Source organism: Pinus tabuliformis, chromosome Q (assembly GCF_031772625.1).
Source record: "Pinus tabuliformis cultivar Carrire ecotype Pingquan chromosome Q, CPIR1, whole genome shotgun sequence".
Taxonomy (NCBI): Eukaryota; Viridiplantae; Streptophyta; class Pinopsida; order Pinales; family Pinaceae; genus Pinus; species Pinus tabuliformis.
Window position 1 is genome coordinate 389754744 of NC_142296.1, and position 25868 is coordinate 389780611.

The 25868-nt window shown below is 38.7% G+C and overlaps 1 protein-coding gene across 1 annotated transcript; it reads left to right on the plus strand.

The window, feature by feature from the left end:
* Window positions 1-558: 558 nt before the first annotated feature.
* LOC149219812 (putative apyrase 7) lies at window positions 559-14494 on the plus strand. Its single transcript, XM_089386923.1, has 7 exons — window positions 559-687; window positions 811-1179; window positions 7452-7549; window positions 7828-7911; window positions 8749-8805; window positions 9069-10787; window positions 13905-14494. Exons 1-6 carry the CDS (start codon window positions 559-561, stop codon window positions 10762-10764), a joined length of 2433 nt encoding a protein of 810 aa, XP_089243049.1. The 3' UTR covers window positions 10765-10787; window positions 13905-14494.
* Window positions 14495-25868: the final 11374 nt, after the last annotated feature.

A 25868-nucleotide genomic window follows, 5' to 3' on the forward strand; every position in this document is an offset into this window, starting at 1 on the left:
CAAACACATGCAATCATCAATGCAATCCCTTTATATCATAATCAGTTAACCAATGTATATAGTAACCACATATCAATTTAAAGTTTCAGATGTTGTTGCCATATTAGCGAAAATTTCAAAACACTGCAAAATTGAACAACAACTGTATAAACATACCAGCAAAGGGGGATCTCAAACACGATTTCAACTTCAAGAGTCTACCTTTGCACTTTTGATAGACATCCCTGCATTACGAGACATAACCACACACTGCTGAATCACAATTTCCTCTCACACGGTCTCCAAGATTCACAACAGCGGCGCTTCTGCGGTTCTCAAGCGCTCAACGCACAACGCCCTCTTTTACCAGCACTTTGCAGCTCCTCCTGGGAAATCCCCAGCTCCTTCAGCAAGCGGCTCTCCTCGGCCCTCCAGGCTCCACACACGGTGCTTCAATGATGCTCTAACAAACAGCTTTAAAAAAAATACTCCAGGTGGCACACAATCCACCACTGTTCAACAACAACGCTTTTACACTGCGCTCAATCCACAACAGGCACAATACACAACACAGGCCATATGCCCAACGTGATCACACCTTCCAAGTTACACGACAGAGCTACCACGCTTCACAGGCCATATGCCCAACGTGATCACACCTTCCAAGTTACATGGCAGAGCTACCACGCTTCAGACTCGGGCATACCAGTGATCTGCGCCTCCTCCACATGAAGGCTCAAACGAGCTGTCAGCTCAATTGTCTTCACACAGCAGCAACTTTCATGCACAGCAAGAGCCACACGCATCTAATACCACTCGCCCTTCAAACAGCAACACACTCCTGAGCACTCGGCTCAGTCGCCCTCGCTCACGGCTCACACCCTTGCCAACAAATTCTTGTTAACTGCTCTCGCACTGCCTCCTCCCTGGGCCATTCTGAGACAAAAAACACCTCGAAACGGCAATACAGCCAATATCCAAAATCCAGACTCTGCAACAGCAGAAACTTACAGTTGCTCTCCACGCTTCCGCTGTGCAATACTTTTTGGCAGCACTCACAGCCACCTCAAGCGCTCCGATACCATATCACACACCCTCAGCTCTGATACCATGACAGGGAGAGCAGGGACGCAAACACAGAACAGACAACACATACAAACAACTCACAACACAACTTACTTTCATTCATTGATCATACAGGTATGTATACAAGCTGGAGAAGTTAGCCCCTTTGTCAATAATCTCTAGAACCGGCATTAAAACCTCTGTTGAATTTTTACTGCTCTATGCCCACTAACTCTGATGACTACGCCGACTATCCCTGTCATACGGTCGTTGTGATTAATGGTCTAACAATTGAATCATCGAGGGAGCATGCGCAGAGGGAATTGAATTGTACTTGGGTGGAGGACGGAATGGAATTGAATCATCGAGGGAGCATGCGCCGGCGGAAATGGATTGTACCTGGGTGGCGGACGGAATTGAATCGCTATCGCACCTATATCATGTTACCTTTGTCAAAAACACTCCACTTTCTATAGTCATTCCTTGTGAAACTAGGGGCAAAGCCTTGCAAGTTACAGAATTCGATATGAGATCCCCAATCGTGAAAATTCTGTGATTAGACAATGTTGAACCTGTGCCCATGATCTAATCACTGCAACAAAATCATAAACAAAGGCTATTAAAATGTAAATCATTTTTGTCAATAGCGCCATTCACTGTGAAAGTAAGGGGCAAAAATCCCCAATCGTGAAATGTTTTTCAATAGCTCTGCTCATTATATGGCCATTCGTTGTGAAAGAAGGGGCCATTGTGTAATTCATTATGAGAGAGAGCCTTTCTCAAAGTTATTTTGCCTCCTTAGTTTGGTGCATGGTGTTGAAAATGTAATTTCAACCGCGCATGAGTTGACCCGTGAAGCAGCTTTTATTCCTTGCCAAAACCGCTGCAGCGAAACCACCGTAAACTTATCGGACCGCCTTTGGTCAATAAGTTGTTTCCGGACAATCGACTCCGATGCAATTGTCTTCAGCCACGCGTCCTCAGCATATTTTCTTCCGTACAGCTTTATCGGAGCCTAACGTTCAGCATGAAGTGGGCTCCCGAAATCTTTGTCAGCCGTCCGATGGGGTTTTATGTTCTCCGCCGTCCATCATTCCAAGATGCATTCGAGCCTGCATTAAATAACCTTGCATGGAGTAAAATCAATTTTGGTTGACCGCCGATAATAATTTAAATGTATTAATTGTGCCCGTAGAAAGTAGATAAGGGTTTTTAAATTTTAATGTTTTTTTTATATACCGGAAGTATGGGCACATAATGTATTTTTTTATGTTATTTGTTTTTGTGCGTTGACCATTTTTTTCACATGTGAATTACAATGAAAAGAACGCACACGTAGTGTGTAGAAAATGAAACAGGGGCAGCGTAGGTTCACAATTTCGTATGGAGAATGAACGCACAGCAGTGCGAATAGCGAAAACAAGGGGAACGCAAATGTATTGGTAATGTTTTTTTTTTTATGTGTTGACCATTCTGTAATGCAAGGTGAAACGCAGCAGCGTAGAAACAGTCCAAGTTTTGGAGCACATAATGTTTTTTATTTGGAGCAGCATATGTAAAATGTTTTACTGCAGTATGTGTAAAAGATGTTTACACCAGTAAATGTAAAAGGGATTTTTACACACCAGCGGTGTAAAATCTCAAGAGGAGACAGAGTAATTTTTTTTGTTGAAATGTATTTTTGGTGAATCCCTCTGAATGAAAGAGGATGAAGTTTGTATCAGGCATTATATTTTAATGAATACAAATCTTTTTGTGTGTGTGTAATACTCTGTTCTCAGAAATTTTTAATCTTCCCTGTGTTAAAGATCCTGGAGAGAAACAGAGCATTGTCTCTGTGTGTGTTCAGTTTTTATTTGTTTTTGGGATTTTACCAGAAAAATCCCCAACAATGGTATCAGAGCAGGTTTAGGTTCTTTAGAAGTGTTAAAGAAGTTGAAGGGAGGAGTTTTTTGTTTCAGCAGTAAATCTTCTCCAGCAAAGTGAAGTCTCAGGCAAAAGAATCCAGGTATTTCTCAAAGTTTTTTTTGTGTAGCTATTGAAGACAGCCAGTTTTTTTTAAAATACACAGTCAAGAATTTAAACCATAGCTGAGAATGCAAGGAATGGCCAGCAGAAGCACCAGTATGGGTATGTTTAATACCGAGCTCCCACAGTTTAATGGGAAAAACTATGACTACTGGGCAATAACCATGAGAGCCCTGTTTGTCTCACAAGATCTATGGGAACTTGTTGAGGATGGTTTTGAAGAACCAGCAGATGAAAATTAGTTTAATAGGTTAACTCAGGTAGAAAAGGATCTATTGAAGAGAAATAGGAAGAAGGATTCAAAAGCCCTTGTATTTTTGTATCAAGCAGTGGACCAGAGTGTGTTTTCAAGGATAGCAACAGCCAAGACATCCAAATAAGCATGGCAAACTCTCAAGACAACCTATCAAGGCATGGAGAAAGTGAAGACAGCAAAACTACAGTTGCTGAGGAGAGATTTTGAGAACCTGTGCATGAAGGAGTCAGACAATATTGACTCATTCTTCACACATGCAATTGGTCTGGTCACACAGATAAGGACTCATGGAGAAACCCTTGAAGAAATGAGGATTGTGGAGAAACTATTGAGAGTTCTACCCTCAAAGTTTGATGTGATTGTCACCACCATAAAAGAGACAAAGGATCTCTCAAACTTTTCAGTTGATGAGCTACATGCATCACAGATAACACATGAGCAGAGGTTGAGTAGAAATGAAAACTCATCTCTAGAGCAAGCCTTCAAGACCCAGATGTCCTTTGGAAGAGGAAGAGGTCAAGGCAGAGGAAACAAGAGAGGAAGAGGCAGAAGCCAAAACAGAGGTGGAAGGAACAGCCCAGCAAATTCTCAAGGAAGAGGCAGCAATCCAAATCAGAACCAAGGCCAAGACAGCAGCCAACAAAGAGGAAAACATCATGCTTAAGGACAAAGGTATGAAAAATCCAATGTCCAATGTTATTATTGTAAAAAATATGGGCATTATGCCAGTGAATGTAAAAAGAAGTAGCATGACATGACTAATAGATCTAGTGCAAACATTACTAGAGAAAATATCAGCCAAGATAATGTGTTATTAGCTTGTAACATGGCTGAAACAAGCAGTGAAGATATATGGTTTTTAGACTCAGGTTGCAGCAACCATATGACAGAAAACATAGCCCTCTTTTCTGCTTTAGATCAGAATGTAAAATCACAAGTCACATTAGGAACTGACAGCAAAATTTCTGTTATGGGAAAATGAGAGGTAAAAATATTTACAAAGAAAGGTGAAAAGAAAACCATAGCAAATGTCTACTATGTTCCTAGAATGAGATGTAACCTTTTGAGTATTGGACAACTTGTTCAAAAGGGTTACAATGTTTTCTTTGAGAATGATGTGTGCACCATCATGGATATAGCACCTAGCAAAAGATGCATTGCTGAAGTGAAGATGACAAGGAACAGGATGTTCCCTCTTAGAATAAGGGCAAATTTGAAAAACAAAGATGTAATTGCAGCAGTTACCCAAGAGGTTTTCCAAAGTGTGCCAAAGGATGAAAATTGGTTGTGGCACTTGAGATTTGGACATCTCAACTTTGGAGGTCTTAACTTGTTGAGCAGAAAAGGAATGGTAAGAGGATTACCACTGATAGAGAAACCGGACAGCCTTTGTGAAGGCTACATATTGGGAAAGCAACACAGAGAAAGTTTTCCATCAGGGAAAAGCATAAGGGCAAAGGCACCCTTAGAGATTGTCCACTCAGACTTATGTCGACCAATGCAAACTCCATCATTAGCAGGCAGCCAATATTTCCTAACATTCATTGATGACTTTACAAGAAAAACTTGGGTATATTTCCTTAAAAACAACAGTGAAGTGTTTGAAAAATTTCGAAATTTCAAAGCACTTGTGGAAAACCAAAGCGGGCTGCATATTAAAGTTTTGAGAACTGACAGAGGAGGTGAATATATCTCCAAGGAGTTTCTACGGTTTTGTAGAGAAAAATGGATTCATAAGCAATTTACAGCTAGGCACACCCCACAACAAAATGGAGTTGCTGAAAGGAAGAATAGGACCATCATGGATATGGCGAGGAGCATGCTAAAGGCAAAGCATTTGCCAAATGATTATTGGGTTGAAGCTGTTAATTGTGCAGTTTACATTTTGAACAGATGTCCTACAAAAGCAGTCATGAACAAAGTGCCGGAAGAAGCATGGAGTGGGAGGAAGCAAGGAGTTACCCACATGAAAATTTTTGGATGTGTGGCCTATGCACACATTCCAGATCAACTAAGGAGGAAGTTGGACAGCAAAGGGGAGAAATGTATATTCATTGGATACAGTGAGGAATCCAAAGCTTACAGGTTGTATATCCCATCTACCAAGAAGTTTTTTGTCAGCAGAGATGTTCAATTCATTGAGGAGGAAGCTTGGGATGGAAGCATAGAGAAAACAGTGAATGTTAAAAACTGTTTATCTCATGATGAAGATGATGAGGAGATGGCTGAAATACATCCCCAAATAGCAGCGCCAACACAAGGAAAGTAAGGAACACCATTGAGGATAAATGAAAGTGCTTCTCCAAGCACACCACAAGGAGGAAATTCAAGTGCATCTTCAAGCATTTGCACACCAAATGAACGAGGTAAGAAGTTTAGAAATCTAAGTGACATTTATGATGAAGGAATGAATTCCTTGTTTGCTTTGTATTGTCATGTTGATGACCCTATTCATTTCGAAGATGCAATTAAAGATAAGAAATGGATAGAAGCTATGGATGAGGAGATCAACGCCATAGAAAGAAACAAGACATGGGATTTGGTTGAGCTACCAAAAGGTAAAGAAGTCATTGGAGTCAAATGGGTTTACAAGACCAAAAGCAATGCTGAAGGCAAGATAGAAAGGCACAAGGCAAGGCTGGTTGTCAAAGGATACAAGCAGCAGTATGGGAGAGACTATGAGGAGACTTTCGCACCGGTTGCAAGAATGGAAACCGTGAGAGCAGTGTTGTCCATAGCAGCACAAAACAAGTGGAAAGTTTACCAAATGGACGTGAAGTCAGCGTTCCTAAACGAAGTGTTAATGGAAGAGGTTTACATTGAGCAACCTCTAGGCTATGAGAAGAAAGGTGAATAGCACAAAGTGTGCAGATTAAAGAAGGTTCTTTATGGGCTGAAGCAAGCGCCAAGAGCATGGTACAGTAGGATAGATTCTTATCTACTGGAAAATGGATTTGAAAAATGTGAGGGAGAACCCATAGTCTACATCAAAGAAAAGGATGGTAAATTGCTAATTGTTGTGTTATATGTTGATGATGTGATTTTTACAGGTAATGATGACTACCTCATTGAACAGTTCAGAACAGTCATGAAAGAAGAATTTGAAATGACTGACATGGGTTTGCTGAGATACTTCTTAGGAATAGAAGTAGATCAAAATGAAAATGGAATTTTTATTTCACAAGAAAAATATGTAAATGAAGTGTTGGATAGATTTAACATGCAAGAGTGCAAGGCAACAATCACTCCCACAGTGATGGGATTAAAAGTCAGCAGAGAGGACAACAGCAAGGATTTTGATCCTAGTTTGTACAAGAGCATTGTTGGCAGCCTTATGTATTTAACAGCAAGTAGGCCTGATATAATGCATGCTGTTAGTTTAATTTCCAGATTCATGGAGAGGCCAAAGGAAGCACATTGGTAGGCAGCAAAAAGAATTTTGAGGTATGTTAAAGGTACTAAAATTTTTGGCGTCTTATATAATGTCTCAGAACATTCAAATTTGGTTGGATACACTAATAGTGATTGGGCTGGAAGTGTAGATGATCGGAAAAGCACTTCCGGCTATTTTTTTCACATGGATTCAGGAGCCATTTCATGGGCTTCTAAGAAGCAGTCCATTGTAGCATTGTCTATAACAGAGGCTGAATATGTGGCAGCTACAGCAGCAGCATGTCAAGCAGTTTGGATGAGAAGAATGTTGAGGAGCTTAGGCCAAGAGCAGGCAAAAGCAACAGTGATTTTTTGTGACAATAGCTCAGCTATTGCATTATCAAAGAATTCAGTGTTTCATAAGAGAACGAAACACATTGATATAAGGTTTCATTACATCAGAGAATTGGTGAACAATGGAGAAATTGCCTTAGAACATTGCAGGACTCAAGAACATGTAGCAAACATTTTGACAAAGCCATTGGATCAGAAAAGCTTTGAATTTTTGAGGAAGTGTTTGGGTATGACTGAATACCCAACAGTTGAAATTAAAGGGGAGTGTTGAAAATGTAATTTCAACTGCATTTATTCCTTGCCAAAACCGCTGTAGCGAAACCACCGTAAACTTATCAGACCGCCTTTGGTCAATAAGCTGTTTTCGGACAATCGACTCCGATGCAATTGTCTTCAGCCACGCGTCCTCAGCATATTTTCTTCCGTACAGCTTTATCGGAGCCTAACGTTCAGCATGAAGTGGGCTCCCGAAATCTTTGTCAGCGGTTTGATGGGGTTTTATGTTCTCCGTTGTCCATCATTCCAAGATGCATTCCAGCCTGCATTAAATAACCTTGCGTGGATGGTTGACCGCCGATAATAGTTTAAATGTATTAATTGTGCCCGTAGAAAGTAGATAAGAGTTTTTAAATTTTAATGTTTTTTTTATATACCGGAAGTATGGGCACAAAATGTATTTTTTTTATGTTATTTGTTTTTGTGCGTTGACTATTTTTTTCATATGTGAATTACAATGAAAATAACGCACACGTAATGTGTAGAAAATGAAACAGGGCCAGCGTAGGTTCACAATTTCGTATGGAGAATGAACGCACAGCAGTGCGAATAGAGAAAACAAGGGGAACGCATATGTATTGGTAATGTTTTTTTTTATCTGTTGACCATTCTGTAATGCAAGGTGAAACGCAACAACCTAGAAACAGTCCAAGTTTTGGAGCACATAATGTTTTTTATTTGGAGCACCATACGTAAAATGTTCTACAGCAGTATGTGTAAAAGATTTCTACACCAGTAAATGTAAAAGGGATTACTACACACCAGTAGTGTAAAATCTCAGGAGGAGAAGAGTAATTTTTTTTGTTGAAATATATTTTTGGTGAATCCCTCATGAAAGAGGATGAAGTTTGTATCACACATTATATTTTAATGAATACAAATCTTTTTGTGTGTGTGTAATATTATGTTCTCATAAATTTTTAAGCTTCCCTGTGTTAAAGATCATGGAGAGAAACAGAGCATTGTCTCTGTGTGTGTTCAGTTTTTATTTGTTTTTGTGATTTTACCAGAAAAATCCCCAACACATGGCAGTAATGGAAAAGGATCTTTGTGATAATTCCCTTAATTAGTTGATCAAGATATCATGCAAATGAGAAGTCGCAGCTGCAGGCATTACTCCTCTGGCATATCTTCAAAACGCACTTACACTAACCACATCATCCCAACATGAAAAAAAATTCAGTGATAAGAAATATTCAAATTCAGAGTCCGTCTTTTCATTTCTTCAAACAGGTTGTTTTTCTTTACTCAGTGATTTCGGCTCCAATGTTCTCCACTCAAGCCACATATTGCTAATAAATTTCTTGTAGATTGGTTCTCTTCTACCCTCCTCAGCCTGGGCTTCGGCTTTGTTGTAATGAACACTGTGGCCACCCAGAAACTAATCGACATGAATTCAGGATGTGTTTGGGTTGTAGTTCCGTCAATTACTGCTCTCAGGCCTACGAAACATTGGACTGGAAAACCCCTCACAGGTATGTGTGTATGCCCCAACATGATTTGGATGACCAGCATGCCAATATCGATAATGATGACGAGGGCGAGGACGAATATTTTGAAGAGCCAAACGATTCATGAGATTCGTTAAGGAATTTTCCAAATCGTAGGAGGATACCACACGAACTGTCTTGTTACGCCGTAAGGCGTTCCCTCTGAGAGGAACTCCCCTCCGTGCCGCGGTGTCTCGTTATGGGCCCTTGATCGATTGTTAGACGATGAAATAAACTCCAACCATTAGATCATCGGCGAGTCATTTCTCTGCATCTTCATCAGCTTCTGGCTCTTCTGTTTCATCTTCTGCATTGCCGCCCTTAGCTTCACCCTTCAGGTCTGCATGGGCAGGTTATGGAAAGACAGGTGGCCTGCGGCTTTCATCGTCTCTCCAAGACTTCTCAACATACCGCAAGGTTGGTTCTGAAGAAGGGGATTTAGCCTTGAGCGGTGCTGGTATTCTTCGAACAAAACCTTCATCGATAAGGGAGGGCACAGGAGGAGGCACTAGCTTTTCAAAGGAGAAGGGCCTACCTTCAACACCATTGAGAAAACAATGCTGGTTAAAGGTGGCTGTTGGGTTTTTACTTCTCTTAATGCTTTTAATTCTGATCATTGCGGGATTTGGTTGGTTAAAATCTTATCGGAGTACAGAGGCATCACATTTTTCTATAGTTTTGGAATGTGGGAGCACTGGTACCCGAGTTTATGTGTATGAGTGGGTGCGGAATGAAGGCAAGCATCAAGGGAGTCTTCCAATGGTGCTGCGCCCATTTCCTGAAGGTACTGATGGCAAGTCAAGGCAACAGAATGGTCGAGCTTATCATCGCATGGAAACTGAACCTGGTTTTGATAAACTTTTACACAATGAATCAGGGTTGAGGTCAGCCATGGAACCACTGCTCCAGTGGGCTGAAAAGCAAATACCGGCTCATGCTCATAAAAATAGCCCTCTTTTCCTTTTGGCCACAGCAGGGCTTCGCAGGATGCCAAGTTCAGATTCAGAATGGATCCTGGACAAGGCATGGTCAATTCTAGAAGAATCTCCATTTATGTGTCGAAGAAACTGGGTTAGGATAATTACTGGGGTAGAAGAGGCTTACTATGGATGGGTAGCTCTTAATTATATGATGGGTAGATCGCAGAATATGCCGATTCTGGAGACGTTTGGTGCACTTGACTTAGGGGGTTCCTCATTACAGGTGACATTTGAATCTAAATATGGCTTGAATCTGACCATTGGAACAATGGAACGCCATCTAAATGCATATTCTCTTACAGGTTATGGCCTAAATGATGCCTTTGAAAAGTCCGTTGTACTTCTACTCAGAAAAAATTTAAAAACTGACAGTGGGAAATTCTCTGGTGGTCAGTTGCATCTCAATCATCCTTGCATACATTCTGGTTATAGACAGCAATACTCATGTTCTCAGTGTTCTTTCTTACTCCAGAATGGAAGTCCTCTGGTTGGTGGAAGAGACATAAGTAAAGAAGAATCTCGAGTAGGGCTTGAGTTGATTGGTGAGCCCAACTGGGAAGAATGTGAAGCTCTAGCGAAATCAACCATAAATGCCTCTGAATGGTCACATTCGGGGGCAGGGACAGACTGCAAACAACATCCTTGTGCTATCAGTGATCAGCAGCAACAATCTCAAGGGCAATTCTATGCTATGTCAGGTTTCTTTGTTGTGTTCAAGTTTTTTAATCTATCTGCTGCTGCTTCATTTAATGATGTTCTAGAGAAGGGTCGGGAGTTCTGCACTAAAACTTGGCAAGATGCTGAGCGGAGTGTTGTTCCACAGCCTTTTATAGAACAATATTGTTTTCGTGCTCCATATATAGTATCACTCCTGAGAGATGGTTTGCAATTGAAGGAGCAACAAGTAGTTGTGGGGTCTGGTAGCATTACTTGGACTTTAGGTGCTGCATTGTTCCATCGGTAATGGAATTTCTCCAAGTCGTTCTGGTAAGCTCTGTAACTGAAACTTTAAATTATTCATCTTCAACAGTTTTTTTGCCATTTTGATTAAATTCTTCCAGATCCATCACAGTGAGTTTTTTGAGTTGACATTTTGATCCAGCCAGAGTGGCTCACCATCAGGACTCAAAAAACACTTGCTGGCTTGAAGCCTCCAAATATCAACTCAAAAAACTCAGTGTGATGGATCCAAAAAAAATTAATCAAAGTTATTCACATCACAGAATCCTTAACTCAGAAAAAACTTATTTTACCAATTGAATAATCTTAATTGATCATTTTTCTTTTCCTTCACTCACTTGACAATATGCCTCTATATGTTTGTGTTTATGTTGCCTTTTAATTCTCTTTTCTTTCAGAGGCTATGCATTTATTACTCTTCGCTGCATCTTATGCTTATGTCAAGTTTTTAACCTCCGTGGTTACAGAAATGTTGATTCCCCTGTTTTTGCATAAAATTTTCACTTAAGTTTCTTATTGAATTTACAAGTGTTTGTTGCTTGAGTGCCATGCTTGGTTGTCTTTGGTTTGCCAAAGGTTTTGAGAAGATTAATACGATTAGTTTGGACTAGTGCTCAGCTGAGTATTAGCAATAGTTTATAATTTCTGTAACTATACTCATGATGATGATTTGTTCCATGAAAAAATAACACACAACAAAGGATCTGTACATGTGAACCTGTAGTATGTGGAATAAAGTCAGCTCACTCCCGTTGAGGATGTCAATTAATTTTCTCATGTTCCACTAATCTCAACAAGGGTAAAACCACAGAAGAGGCATCCTCAAGTCATGAGCTGTTCAAGACTAAAAGCTCATGGGCTCTTGATATGTTTGGCTATTGTTGTTCCACATTTTTCATTTTTGTGATTACTACACAATTAAATGCAGAACAGGTTTAAAGTCTATGAAGTGTTTCAGATGATTGGGAACACCTATGGAAGTATTGTGTGGAAAATGGGTATATTATAATGTGGCATTGTGGCTGCATCTAATGTTTCCTCATAATCAAGTTTCTGGGATTCCAAGTGAGCTGAGGTGCCTCCCTTCCTGGATGCTTTGTTCACAAGGATGAAACCAAGTTCCTTTGATGCACCATTTGCGTGAGTCAAGAACTGTGGATATGAAGAATGGGATACTCGATGACATTCTACATGATATCGTTGACGTTGTTGGATTATGTCAAACAGTCAAAGTGGACAATGAAACATTTGGAGATTCCATGAATTTCAAAAAGCATGCCGTCCTTAAAGCAAATATAAAAGATTTAACACTGTACACAGGATACTTCCCAAAGCTTGTTTAATTATAAAACACATATATTTCTCAAATGTAGAAGTCATACCATGTGTGTGTTCCTTAATAAACCTTATAATAGAGTTTATAGAGCTGATCTTTTCTACGGACGAGATAGTCATTTAGGAAAAGAGGCTAACTTGAATTTGAAATGTTGTGTGGTCATTAGTATGTGTCGTAACTATGTTAAAGAAGCGACCAAATTCAAGAAACAGCAAGTGTATTTCCCTGGAGGTACCTTGTAGTACTGAGAAATTATTAATGATATGTTTTTCACCCCTTGTATTTAATATGCAAACAGGAATCTAGCAATTAGTTATTTCGTTTTTTCTATTCAAGACCAGATCCATAGTGCCTAAATTTGCTACTGGGCTAACCTGCATAGCCATGACTCTTTTCAGCATCTGGTCACAAAGGAGTGTCCTCTCTAGTTCTGTTTTCACACCAACACGTTTCTTGGCATGTGCCTTAGGGCATCTTAGTTGACCCTTGTTTCTGGTCATATGCTCAGGATTCTTTCCTTGTTCCCTGCTTGTGAAACGTGTCAAAAAGATCTGAGCTATAACATCAATTGTAACATTGCAGATCATGCTTGTCACTATTTTTTTTATGCTCCTCTTCATTGGCCACTGATCCATGGCAATGCATTCCTTTTCTGATGAGTGACATTCAGAAGAAGCTTTTAACATTAGAATAGTTTGATTCCAATTTTGGTTATAATTTAATACAATGCATACTTCTTCGATCCTAGAAATTGAGGGAAAATTTTACATGCAAGAGATATCGAAGACAGTGCACCTTCGTAGGTAGTTAATCCAGGGGATAACCATCAACATGGTGACAAACTCAAGTTGAATGTGTTTCCCGTGTGATCTAGGCTTAACTTTCCCCAACCTCTTACATGCTCATTATTTGCTTATCATTTCCTTTTTTCTCCAAAGGCATTGCTCTAAGTTATTCTTGACAAACGGAGTTATATGGGGAAGTTGTTCATATCATGGACAGAATTAGCAAGGATCGAATAGAAGTTCACCACTTTTGCATCTCTCCAAAAGCTTTAGCTTTGTTTACACATACTGTAAACATGGATACGTTTTGGATCTGATTGGATTTCTTTTTTTATGGGCTTGGTTCTAATGCAACTGACATTTATTTACAATGAGGAATTTCATCTCTTCTTTTCCATTTTCCTAAAGTTGTTTGAACTCATTTCCAGAATTGCTAACTGGTGTGGTTGAAGCTACTATAAAAAACTAAAAAAGGATCAAATAAGGCAATTCTAGGGGATGGGTTGACATCCATTGTAGGAGGTAGGCTGCATGTTCTACTCTTCTCATGTATTATCATTGAACTGAAATTTAAGTCCAGGACTACAGTTTGTAGATCTGTTTCTATTGTCTTTGGTGCTTTGATCCTTCAACTAGTTTCCCCCATTTTATTCTGTCTCATGTGTTGTGAAACTGCCTTCCCTATAAGTGGTTTGGGGGAGAAGCTTTGCTTCTTTTAATAACATGCTCAGTCTACTAATCCTGATTGGATGGGATAGAAATTCATGTGGTCGCCATTAAGATTTCTATTGTTTAGTTTTACTTTACAAGAAGGATTTTGTATCTACTTTATTGATCTCATCACAGGAAACCTTCCAAATTCATTTGTCATGTAATTCTAATAATGTTGTTTATTCTTCCTTGAAATGAAATTAAAACAGTTATGAATCATGATGTTGCAAATTGTATATGATTTCTGTCTGTGTTTTCCCAAGCATCATATTCTGTAATGTAACTGGAATTATTTTTCTTCATTATTTTCAGGGGATGGAAGAGCAAAGATACCACTTAGCCCTTCAAATTCAGGGTGTCAGCAACCATTTGGACTTGCGCAAAGCCTTGCGGGTGGAAGTGTGCAACATGCTGATTCTCTCAAGCACCAGTCAACTGTGTCAGTTGGATTGTGTTTTCCAAGCAATTTGGGGCAAATACAAACTGATACTGGACCCTTGTGGACGCCTCACAGAGGTCAAATGCGGTTGCAGAGTCGACGATCACAATCAAGAGAAGATCTCAGTTTATCAGTTTTAGAGAGCCATGTCGTCAAGTTGTGATGGCTAGAAGCTGTATATAGATTTTAGAGAAAGGCTGTGCTTTTCTCAAAAGTGTACATTACAGGAGAATCTGGAATATCAACTTGTTAAGCGAGTGTAGCTTTATGCAGCATCTCTGGGCTGGTTCTTTATGTATTGATGGGAGATCTCTACAGCACAACTGAAATATATACTAAAATATTGCGAATTGTATTTTTGGTCTCTCTACATTTTGGCGGATGGTTGGATCTTGTTAATTTTATCTGTAATGTTAGCATATTCATCTCGCTTAGCGTCTTTGATGGATATTTGTAACATAAATGCATTTTAAATAAAAATTTTTTTTCAACTTCAGGTCGCTGACAGCCAAATGTCATATTATAGAGTTATCATTTTATTCTTTTTGGAAATTTCGAAATCTCTTGGGACCCGTGTTGTTTCCTGGCAGTGTAAAGTTTCTTTACTTTTCAGAGGTTAAAAGGAAGATTTTGAACACAGTTCATTGGCAGTTCATTCATGTGTTATCTTTAATAGTCAAACTCCAAGTTCATAGGATTCAATTAGTCTCCAAACCTTTTAGACTATTTAAATTTATGCCAATGGCAAATAATTATTACAACAATGTACTTGATTTATATCATTCAATTTTTTAATCAGGAAAGAAAATTGATCTTAAATTTAGGAAATGTCATTTTTCGGAGCCAAAATGGCAGAAAATAGTGGTTGGAATACCGTAATTACGCCGTAAGGCGTTCCCTCTGAGAGGAACTCCCCTCCGTGCCGCGGTGTCTGGTTATGGGCCCTTAGATCGATTGTTAGACGATGGAATAAGCTCCAACCATTAGATCATCAGCCTTTTTAGAAACCAAGCGTCACCGAAGAGAGGCCAAGCGTCTGTGGATGGATGAGAGAGGACAGCAATCTGAGGCGCCTCGATCCCCTTCGATCTGAACATCAGGGAGCTCTATGAAGCGGATCATGTCCCTTGACGAAGATGGCAGGGTGTGGTGAGGAGAGCCGTCCATCCATTCGGCGGTGAAGAAGGTGACAGAAAACCCATGGTACACAGTTAGCCGAATATTCACACCAGTTCTTCACTTGATCGCTCTACTTTGTGGTCACTCATTTCAGGGCTCCTCGGCATTCTCGTTCTCTGTTGGCGAAAGCTTTCTTATTCTTTATTCTTATTCTTTCCCCCGTTGCAATTTCCACAGGGCTTTGCATTGCAATCAGCCATGCAATTCAAAGAAAAACCAAATATTCTTGCAGCAGATGTCTTCCCTGTACCTCTGGGCCCATGAAAAAGATAAAAGGGTGCAATCTTATCTTTGTTAATTGCACTGGAAAGAGCTTGAGCAATAATGCTCTGCCCAACCAGTTCCTCGAAAGACTTGGGACTGTACTTTTGACTCAAGCTTCTATTCACTAACATGTTTTCGTTAGTCCTCATCTGTAAGGATTCCTCCTCTGTCTCATATTCACTAATCCCTGACTTTCTGGTCCTGTGATGAGTTTTGATGAGAGGATGGAGATCTAGCTCACTGAAACGTCTGTTGTTTACATGGGGAGAATCACCATAATCGTCCAGAGGCGAGTCCAAGGTTAAAACATTCGTGTGGGGGGGGATCTGACCAATGGGGTTTCATCCTTTGAATAGGAGCAATCCGAGGAAGAAAAATATGTAACATATTCAAATTGAATAGGTTCTTGATAGTGCAGAGTACTAGCAGAATCAGAGAGTGATTTTCTCCTATTGGCAACCAGCACACCACATGAAAACCTCTTCCCTCTGATGCCCTTCAATTTTTTACCTCTACCATTTCGCCTTCCAGACCAGGACCAAGGAAGTCTGCATCCATTTCTTGAAATTGTTTGACAACCCCCAAACTCTTCAACATTTCTTTGTATGTCGATGTTGTTTTGCAGATTTTCCTCCCTTAAAGTTTTATGGTCATAAGGCCCAATGTAAGGGTCTATAGTATAAGCCCCATTGTCATCTAAAACAAGTTCGAAGCTTTCTTCTTTGCAAGTATTAGCGGGAGAACTAATCAATGAAAAATCATCTTCATCTACAGGCAGTGTAAACTCATGGAAGGAATTCAGAGCTGCAGGATGGTTTTCATCGGTAAATCCCTGGTATATTTTGAATGATCTTGAAGATGTAGATTTGCTCTTTCCAGCGACAAGTTTTCTTTTCTGAAAGTACTTGGGATTTTTTCGGTTGCTTTTCCTTCTATGATATTTGAGTGCACCTTCAGCATCGAGATCCTCTACCAGAGTACTTCCACCAACAAATTCTCTTTTTGAACTCTTAATATTTTGTATGATTTTCTATACTGTATCATGTATGATGTTTTTATCAGAAGTTGTCAAGTTGGTATCAGACACTTTTCCTTCTTGTAAGGCCATGGAACTCATTTATATTGAAGCAGTTAAAGATAATTTTGCATAGGTTATTCACATTAAGGACTGTAGCCTTTCAATTGTTCATCACAGACCAACATTATCAAAATTCAGTCACAAGTCTGGTGTCAAGATAAATTTGCCACGTCACCTGATTTTTCAAATACAAAAACAGATATCTTAGAATACCCAAAATAGGAAAGCTTATTTCTATTCCAAAATCTACTGTGCTTTTTGGCTTCTCTAAGCTCAGGTTTCTACTTTATGCCTGCAAGTTTCCTCATTCACTCAGTTTTATCTACGTTAAGATACCCATGAGTTCATGGACTCTCATTATGATGTTTTGATCTATTAATTCGTCGCAGAAATCCATCTTGTTTTATCTTACTTAGTGGTACAATTCCATCTTTACTTCGTAAAATTCCTGGATGTACCAATTTCAATGATTTTGAATAATTAAGACTGACACATCAAGGAGTTCTGGTTCAAAATCTCTCAAGTTAGACTCAGTTTCAGAATTCCAAGTCATATAATACGCACACCTAAAGAGTTTAAGAGCATTAAAGTTTTATCGGAAATTTAAGGTTGAAAAGGCTTTCTGATGAGATTCTAGCTTTAGGAAAATCTGTGCGAAGATAGAATTTCAGTGCCATGGATGAAGAAAGTCAAAGTTATCCTCTACCGCCAGCTTAGATGCCATCAAATATTCCAAAAATTGAGGACTTCCTGTGAAAGTTCACGCTTTCCCTTCATCATTAATAGAGCAAGCAGCAAGAGCTTATCATTTCCCATGCACATGTACATATTATTCATAATGATCCCTATCCATGATTAATACATAGCAGTTACGATGAATCTACCACTCAATATAACTTCCAATTGCAGGGAACAACACTAAGAAAAGAAAAGAAAAAAACCCTGCAACACAGAAATTGGACGAAAAATTCTATTATCTATAATAAACTCTTTGTGAGTTCATAACACAGATTATCCTTGAAATGAGAAAAAACCAATAACTTCCCTTTTTGATTCGGAAAGAGTAGGCAGTAGTAGGCAGGTTGCTTACTTGAATTTTGAATTTGAATGATGATATTCTCAAAATCAATGCCCAAGCTAGTACCATTGAATTATAATTGCTAATGTGACTAACTATATATATATATTTATAGCACGATTTCCATCTCTACGACTTAATATAAGATTTGGAAATGGTGGCCATCAACTACTCCATCACCATTAGCAGGCCTGCATTTAATAATATTCAAATTAAATTTTGTGCAGGCCTAATGGAATGGAGTCATGCAGTTTAAATAAACAAGAGAGAACTCTTGTTAAATTAATTAATAGAAAATGCTGGTTGGTGGAAGAATGCAAGGTCATTTTAAGATCAGGAAGGTGACTTTCGTTGTATTGTGGATTTGTGTTGGTTTATTAATCACTTATTCTGATTCATATATGTTGATCTCATTATCTATATGATCCGAATATAAAACGTAGAGGATTCCTGAGAATAGAGAATATATTCATTAGTTTATAATTTATGTTCTAGCATTATTTGGCTAGCTGACCAAGTCATTTGGACATGGCTTTGCCCTGGTTGCAGGTATTCTTCAAAGTGATCCACTAGTGCAAGTGTTTATCATAGATCTCCACAAAAACAGTGAAGTGTTTATCATAGATCTTCACAACAACTATTAACAGTTAATCCATATGGATATAATTTCGAAAACAGTTTGGGATACAAAATTCAATTCATTACGCCGTAAGGCGTTTCCCTTTGAAATGAATTGCCCCAGCCGATGCCGTGTCTTATTGTTGACCGAGTTTGGGATACAAAATTCAATTCATTACGCCGTAAGGCATTTCCCTTTGAAATGAATTGCCCCAGCCGATGCCGTGTCTTATTGTTGACCGTAGATTTGTGGTGTTAGACGATTGAAGGAAGTTTGGTCGTTGATCCTCACACTGTCCTTTTGTCTCCCAACCCAATGGCCTCTGTGTCTTCTGAGTTATTGTTCAAGCGGTGGCAGATTAAGCATTTCTTGCTGTCGAGCCTCGCACGGACACTGGAGGCCTTTCCTACGATGGTCATGATTTTCGCCGACTATGAACCCCATTGGCATTGCAATGGAGGGAAAACTCCAGAGGATTTCCTTTCCGTGAAGCCAAGGTTCGAATCCTGCAGCCCGACGGGATCTATATGCTCCATGGACCCGGCCTCATGGGACTGGGACGGAGGCCCCGGGGTTTCGACGGTCTGCGGATGGGATCTCGTCTGCGGCCAGAAATACAAAGTTGGGTTTTTGCAGTCTGCGTTCTTTGTCGGGTGTTTGCTCGGTAATTGATATTTTCAGCCCCTGTGCGCTTTTATATCTGACCGCTGATCGCCATTAAGATTTTCTTTCAGTTTCTGATTTATTTTTTGATACAGGTGCAGGGATATCTGGGCATCTATCGGATTCTTCGCTGGGGCGTGAGGGTGTCCTGAAGTTGGTCTGCATCTGCAATGCCATTTTTTGGTTTCTTGATGGCAATGTCACCGAATTTCTGGGTTTATTTAATTCTCCGTCTATTGACGGGAATTAGCAATGGTGGCCTGGGGTTGTCGTCGTTCGTCTTGCCGACAGAAGCCGTCGGACCGTCCAAGAGAGCACCGGTTGGCATGTCGACTTTCTACTTCTTTTCTCTCGGCATAGCAGTGCTGCCGGCTCTGTCCTACTTTTCCAGCAACTGGAGATATATGTACGTCGCGGGTTCGATCCCCTCGGCCGTGTATTGCATCTTCGTTCTGCCATTCGTTTGGGAGTCCCCGCGGTGATACCTGGTGAAGGGCAGGCTGAAAGAAGCCATGGGCATCATGAGATAATAATCATCATCCCTCCATGATTCACATTATAGAAATAATAATTGACATTATCCACATACACAACTCTTGTGATGCATCTTTCTCATATGCTCAGGTCATTTTTTGAAATAAGTGTACTCATCCAATGATGGAGACTCAACACGCATGAGGTACATTAGTCATTTATTCATAAGAATATTTTTCATTTAGTATATTGGGATGTAAAGATTGTGGGTTGAAGTTGGAAATGAATCATGATGCTTGGAACTTATACTTGTTGCATTATTTCATTTTTGTGGTTATATCCTCCTTCTAGTGAAGTGTAACCATATAGGGACTTGTCCAACCTCATTAAGAATAATAAGCCTAAATAAATTAAAATAGAGTGGCTATATCATTTCATACTCAACACCTTCCATGCATCCCTTTTTTCCATTCTCCTGTCTTTTAACTTACTTAGTGTCATTAGTTTGCAAGTTTCTTACTTGTCTCATTAAACCGATCGAGTATGATGTGTTAAGGGTGTCCCTCCATCATCAAAGTTGAAATTTTGCTCATATCCACCAAAATAAAATAAAAAATAAAACTTTACAAAAACAAAAATAAAAAAAATAACCACACAAAACATTAAAATAATATTTGTTAAATAAATTAAATCCCTCTAAACTCATGTTAGATTTATATTTAAAATAAATCTAAATTAATTCTATTGGAAAAAATGGTGTCCATTTTCCTTGCAGTTCAACCTCGCACTTTATTTCATTTCATAAAAAATGAACACCACTCCATTCAAGTACAGCCTTTGACATGTTACAAAAATTGAAAGATCCATATAACCAGCATCCATATGCTCTTAATCCGTGCTGCTATGAAGCCTTCACATGGGTCCCCTCGACCTAAAATTATTTAATGAGAAAGTTCAAAGGGGAGGTGCATTTTCAAACGGGCTCGCCTTTTAACAACCTGCGGATCCTCACTTGATTGTCCGTGCTGCACTAATTTGTTTATCCTGTCGCACAAAAATTCTATTTTCAATGACAAATTTTACAAGTAATAATAATTTTTTAAGATACAGTGAGCGTTTACAATGATTCAGTGCATGGTTTAACGACGTTTTAGGAGCTAGCCATGGGAGATTTCAGAAGACTATGCTGCTGCTGATGCCTAGAGAGGTTTGTCTATTTTGTTCATGTGTGAAGTCTCGAGGAGACTGCATTTGTAGTTGGGACACTGTTGCCTGCACCTTAAAGGCCTGCTTAGACCTTCATAAACAAAGTTACATTCAAATGAAGCATGCCAACCGAGCCAACATACTAAATAAGTAGCTTCCACTAGGTATTTAGTCATATATTCTCTATTTGATATGTGCTTATTTATTTTTTATTTTTCAACTTGAAAGGGTGTACCTAATGTCTGTGCATATCCTTCTTACTTCCAGAACACCTAGAATAGGTTACATCATTTGCATTATCAAAAGTAGAATCACAACACACGCAAACAAATACATACACCCACCAAGCACAAGAAAATAGTGTGATGGCTATCAACTTTTTTAAATCAAACTTGTAATAATCTCAATAATAAATCTAATGTTCTTTAGAGAAGACCTGCTACTCTAGTTTTTGTTGGGTTTCGTACAGTTTATAGTGTATCATAAGGAAATACATTTCTTGAAGGGATTGCATCAGAAGGCTCAACGGACCTTTGAGCATTTTTGTAGGGGTTTATGTTACACAATCATTAAAATTTTTGATAAAATTACTCTGGACTATCCACATGCCTATTTTTTTCAATAAATTTGAAGAAGTGCATGTTTTTGCTTTAATAATATGTATACTAAGTACTCCTAAAATTTTATGAACTGTAGTTTTGTGGGCCAATTGTTTTCTGTATTGTACGGTATCCACATTTGAATTCAGATTCTATCTTGATAACTATCATTTCTTAGTATGTTTTTATGAATATATTGCATTGTAAGTGTTCTCTCTTCTTACATTGGACAAGAGAATACGACTGTCTTTGACAATGTGAAGTTGTGGAAGATGCAAAACTTCCCTTGCTTTACATGAGCCAACTTGACCTTCAATAGAAATGTTGCTGAACACAATGAGAAGTTTCATGCTTCTTTAGAGAGCATCCCGAAAGGCTTGTGTAATTCCTGCTTTGTTTTGGTTGATGCCTTGCTGAGGAATCATTGAGACTCATCATGGTTTTGTGGTCCAATCAGAACCTATTCAATACTCACCTTCGTTGACTATATTAGTCGAACACAAACCCTGTCAAAACTCTCAAGCCAGTAGGGCTCGGGCACAATGTTAGTTCCTCAATATGGTGATCAAAGTCTGTCTTCAACATTACAATTGTCTTCACGCATCCTTTTTCTAAATGAATCTACATTACATGCGCTTGAAGAACTAGCTTTGAAGTCTCTATTCTCAGGCAATGTTCAGGTCTAAGTTCATGTAGGCAATTCTATGTTGAAATTATACTTGCATACCAGAATCTTATATTGGCGGAAGACCGTTACTCAAATGTCTGCCAAAAAGAGAACCCATTTTGACACACCACCTATGCAGAGGAAGAAGCTTCACAAGTGTTTGGGCTCCTTTTCTCTATCATGGCTGGGGAAGTAGCCAAGAGTAAATATCTCTACAGGCATGAAGTCCAATAAAAATAATGTATAAGACATATTTGACAACCAACAATTGCATCTAAAATGAAAAATATGTTCCCGGCCTTTCAGAAAATGTGGAGTCTAGCAGAATGTGAGGCCGTCATTATCATCGAAATTCCAACCAGATATGAATCTTTCAGTCTTATGGTATTATGGGACAATAACATCACTGATATATGAACAATATATCAAGCTTTTAATCCTAAAATATAAGTGATGGATGCTTCATTACAAAGCCTAGAAGTCTTCTTTCAAATGTAACAATTGGATGATGCACATAAGTTGATGCTAATAGAAGTCCGTATGGAGTGACCAACCCATAACATGGTGGTGGGCTCTTGTACGAGAAGCCTTCTTTCAAATATAACAACTGAATGATGCATAGAAGTTGATACTAAAAGAAGTCAGTATGGAGCGACCAACCCTTAACATGGCGGTGGGCTCTTGTACGAGACTTAGTCAACTCAAATTCACCTCCTACACAAACTTTGATATGCTTCAAGCAAGAAATACAAGATAGGTTATACCTGAAGGGGAAAGCAGAGGAAATCATGAAGCAGTGGATTCATGTAAGGCAAGTACCTAGTCAAAGGCATCAAACAATATTTTTGATGGCTTCAAGTCCATGGTGACGAATTGGAAGTTCCTCGACTCACTTCTCAGAGGACTCTCAACCAAAATATCCAAAGAAAAATGGACCTGCTTAGTATAAATGCTTTGGAGAATGCTTTACAAGTAGCTTTCGAGTTTGAGGCCAAAGCTTCAGAAGAAAATGTACTAAGCCTCCACCAACTAAAGTAAGGTTCTCGAAGCCTTATCTTTTAGAACCGTCTCTATTAGTAACTCAGAGCAGCCTTTAAATCAGGGAAATGATTACACAATAGATAAAATTGGCCAGCGCTTATAAAAAATTCCATCCAGCCAAATAGTCGATGCTCAATCCTACTTTATATTTTCTAAGTGCAACCAATAACTCCACGAGGATAACATGATCCCTATTTAGCAAATACACCCCCTGCCTGCTCAAATGGTTGGTACCTATAATCATAGCCCTGTATGGATAAAAATGATGACTACCAGTTACATTGGCTCTATACATTGATGGCAGTTTCTTTAGCTTTGCCAACAATCATTTTACTCTAATATAGACTAAATGGACACTGGAATTTCCGTTATCCAGAAGATCGAATCTTACCCAAGGAATTCACAAAAGTTGTTGCCAACACACAATTGGTTGAAAATAATCTCCATCATCATAACCAACTTTATGCCCATAATATGCACAAATGGTAACACATGATACATCTCCCAAACCAACAGAGTCCAACTAAAGTCTAATCCGAGATCCTCCATTCTCAACACTTTATACATAAAAAAACTTGTTTGTAATCGACCTCTCTTTGCACTTTTTGGGGCAATTGCTAGTTATATTAAGTTACTTGAAAAATCGGTCTCCTACAATGTATTTTAGGTATTAGAGGAGGGAAATGGTTATTTCCATTAATTGAGGAATCTTTTAGGCAATTTCAGTCTTGTAGAAAAGATTTGTGTTGGTTGAAAAGATTTGTGTTGGTTCAACCTGGGCTCGAAACTTTTTTGTTGTCATCTAATTAATGAATGCATTAGGTTGACCATAACAAAATATCCATTTTCAGAATACACATTATCGTCCACCCTTGCTTTCAACAATGCCCATTCACATGTCGCTATTCTTCCCCACTCTATGCCTTACCACTCTATGCCTTACGGCGTTTCCTTTGCAACATAAGGTGCAAATGCTAGTTAATTCGGATGGTAGTTCGTTGATATTTCCTCCACATATGAGATGCGAGTAACTAGTTACTGTATTGCCTAATTCTACTCAGTTTTGGCTACCTTGCTTTTCTGCTATATTAACCCAACACTGCAAATTAACTACTTCCTCCATGAAGCAAAAACAAAAGAATTTGTCCATGCGATGCAATAAATGATAAAGCCTAAAAATAATTTGTCCATGAGACACCTCAATTTGTGTGGGAACATGGAATCATGGGTGACATATACCAACCTCGTCACACTTCATGGATAAAATTAATAAACACATGATTTTCAGATGATTAGATTGTTGGCATTTGATTCGACAATCAACTTTACTATGTTAAATATTCTAATACCCTTAATGATAAACCTCATTATATTAAATATTCTAATACCCATACTTATCAAAGTATTATTTAATTATGCGAAAGTTTCATATCACTCTTGACTTCTAATTGATGAAAGAAATTGTGTCCATGATTTTCAAGTTCTTCGGCTCTTTGTGGACATTTTAATATGTTGTATTCGATATGGTATTCTGTGGCAGTGACGATCCCAAAATTTCGACTTTGAACGATATACGGATTCACTCTGTGCTTATGTGTATAACCTCCCCGCCGTTTTAGATGAGCTTAAAGCTGACAAGTGCGTTTACATAGGTCATTCAGTTTCTGTTGTGGTGGAATGCCTTGCCTCCATCAAAAGACCATAATTGTTTGAAAGATTAATATTACTATGTGGCTCACCAAGGTAACAGATCATCGCTTTAACTCCCATAGATACTCCTCTTTTCTCTCTGTATTCAGCTTACGCACACACCTTCTATGGTTGTTTCTTCAGGTATTTAAAAAATGATGAATATGAAGTCTGGATTCGCACTCGTGGTTGTCAAAATCATCTTTCAGAGTGATGTGAGAAACATATTATGCAATGTGAAGACCCCATGTAGTATCAACCGGACTAAAAGGGACACAATGGTTCCATTTAGCAGACATATTATATGCAATGCAACCTTGGATCATTTCCTAGAGAGACATGGTCATACAGCTCAAAAAAGAGCTCATTATGAACAATTTCAAGATTATTGATGGACGAGGTGGAATCTTCCACATTGGTAACGGTCGTTGAAATTGTTAGCATTATCATTTACAAATTAAATTATTAATTAAATGAATAAATGTAGGTGAATTTATTAAAACAAGAAGATGTTATTTGTGATCGAAAATTTTGATCCTGATTTAGTGGTGAATGCGGGAATCTACATAAATGGCAATCAAAAACCAATGAATGTGATTTATTGTTCGTCATGGACATCTATAAAAATTTGTGTTTAACATAATGCTCAGCTTGTTTATATTTTAATTTTAATACGTGGAAGGTACGTTTTCATTTTGCAAGCATAGAGAAGCACCAACCCTTCGTTAAATGAATTCACTGCTTCAATAATTGTACAATAATTGTACCTGTGTGATTCAAAAATGGATAGAAACTGAAGCAAGAAATGTTATTCTCAATGTCTAAGTTTCGTCAACTTCATCAACGTTGATAGTACTAAAGTTCACTTGCACATCTCAAGAAGGTTAATTTCAATGATCGATAGAATTTGAGGATGAGTGTAATTTTTTTTGGTTGTTAAATATTTTAGAAATTGCAATTAATAGGCATGTGGAATTAGTTAAACATAGAAAGTCAGTTAATTGAGTGATTGAGTATTTGAGTGTTGAGTCAAGAGTTAAGTGATAGAGTATTTTTAATGTGGTTGTATGTAATTGCATGTCATAATATTTTAAGAGTTAACTAATAGGCCACTTTTAGTGTGTGGTTGCATGTGATTGCATGTCAGCATATTTGTTGGAATATTAATTCCAACTGCAGGCAGCGTAGAGGCGGACGTGGACAGCGATGGCAGCAGGAAAACTGCTCAGCAAAACCGCCGTGAGTTATCGGACCGCCTTTGGTCTGCAGATGGTTTCCGT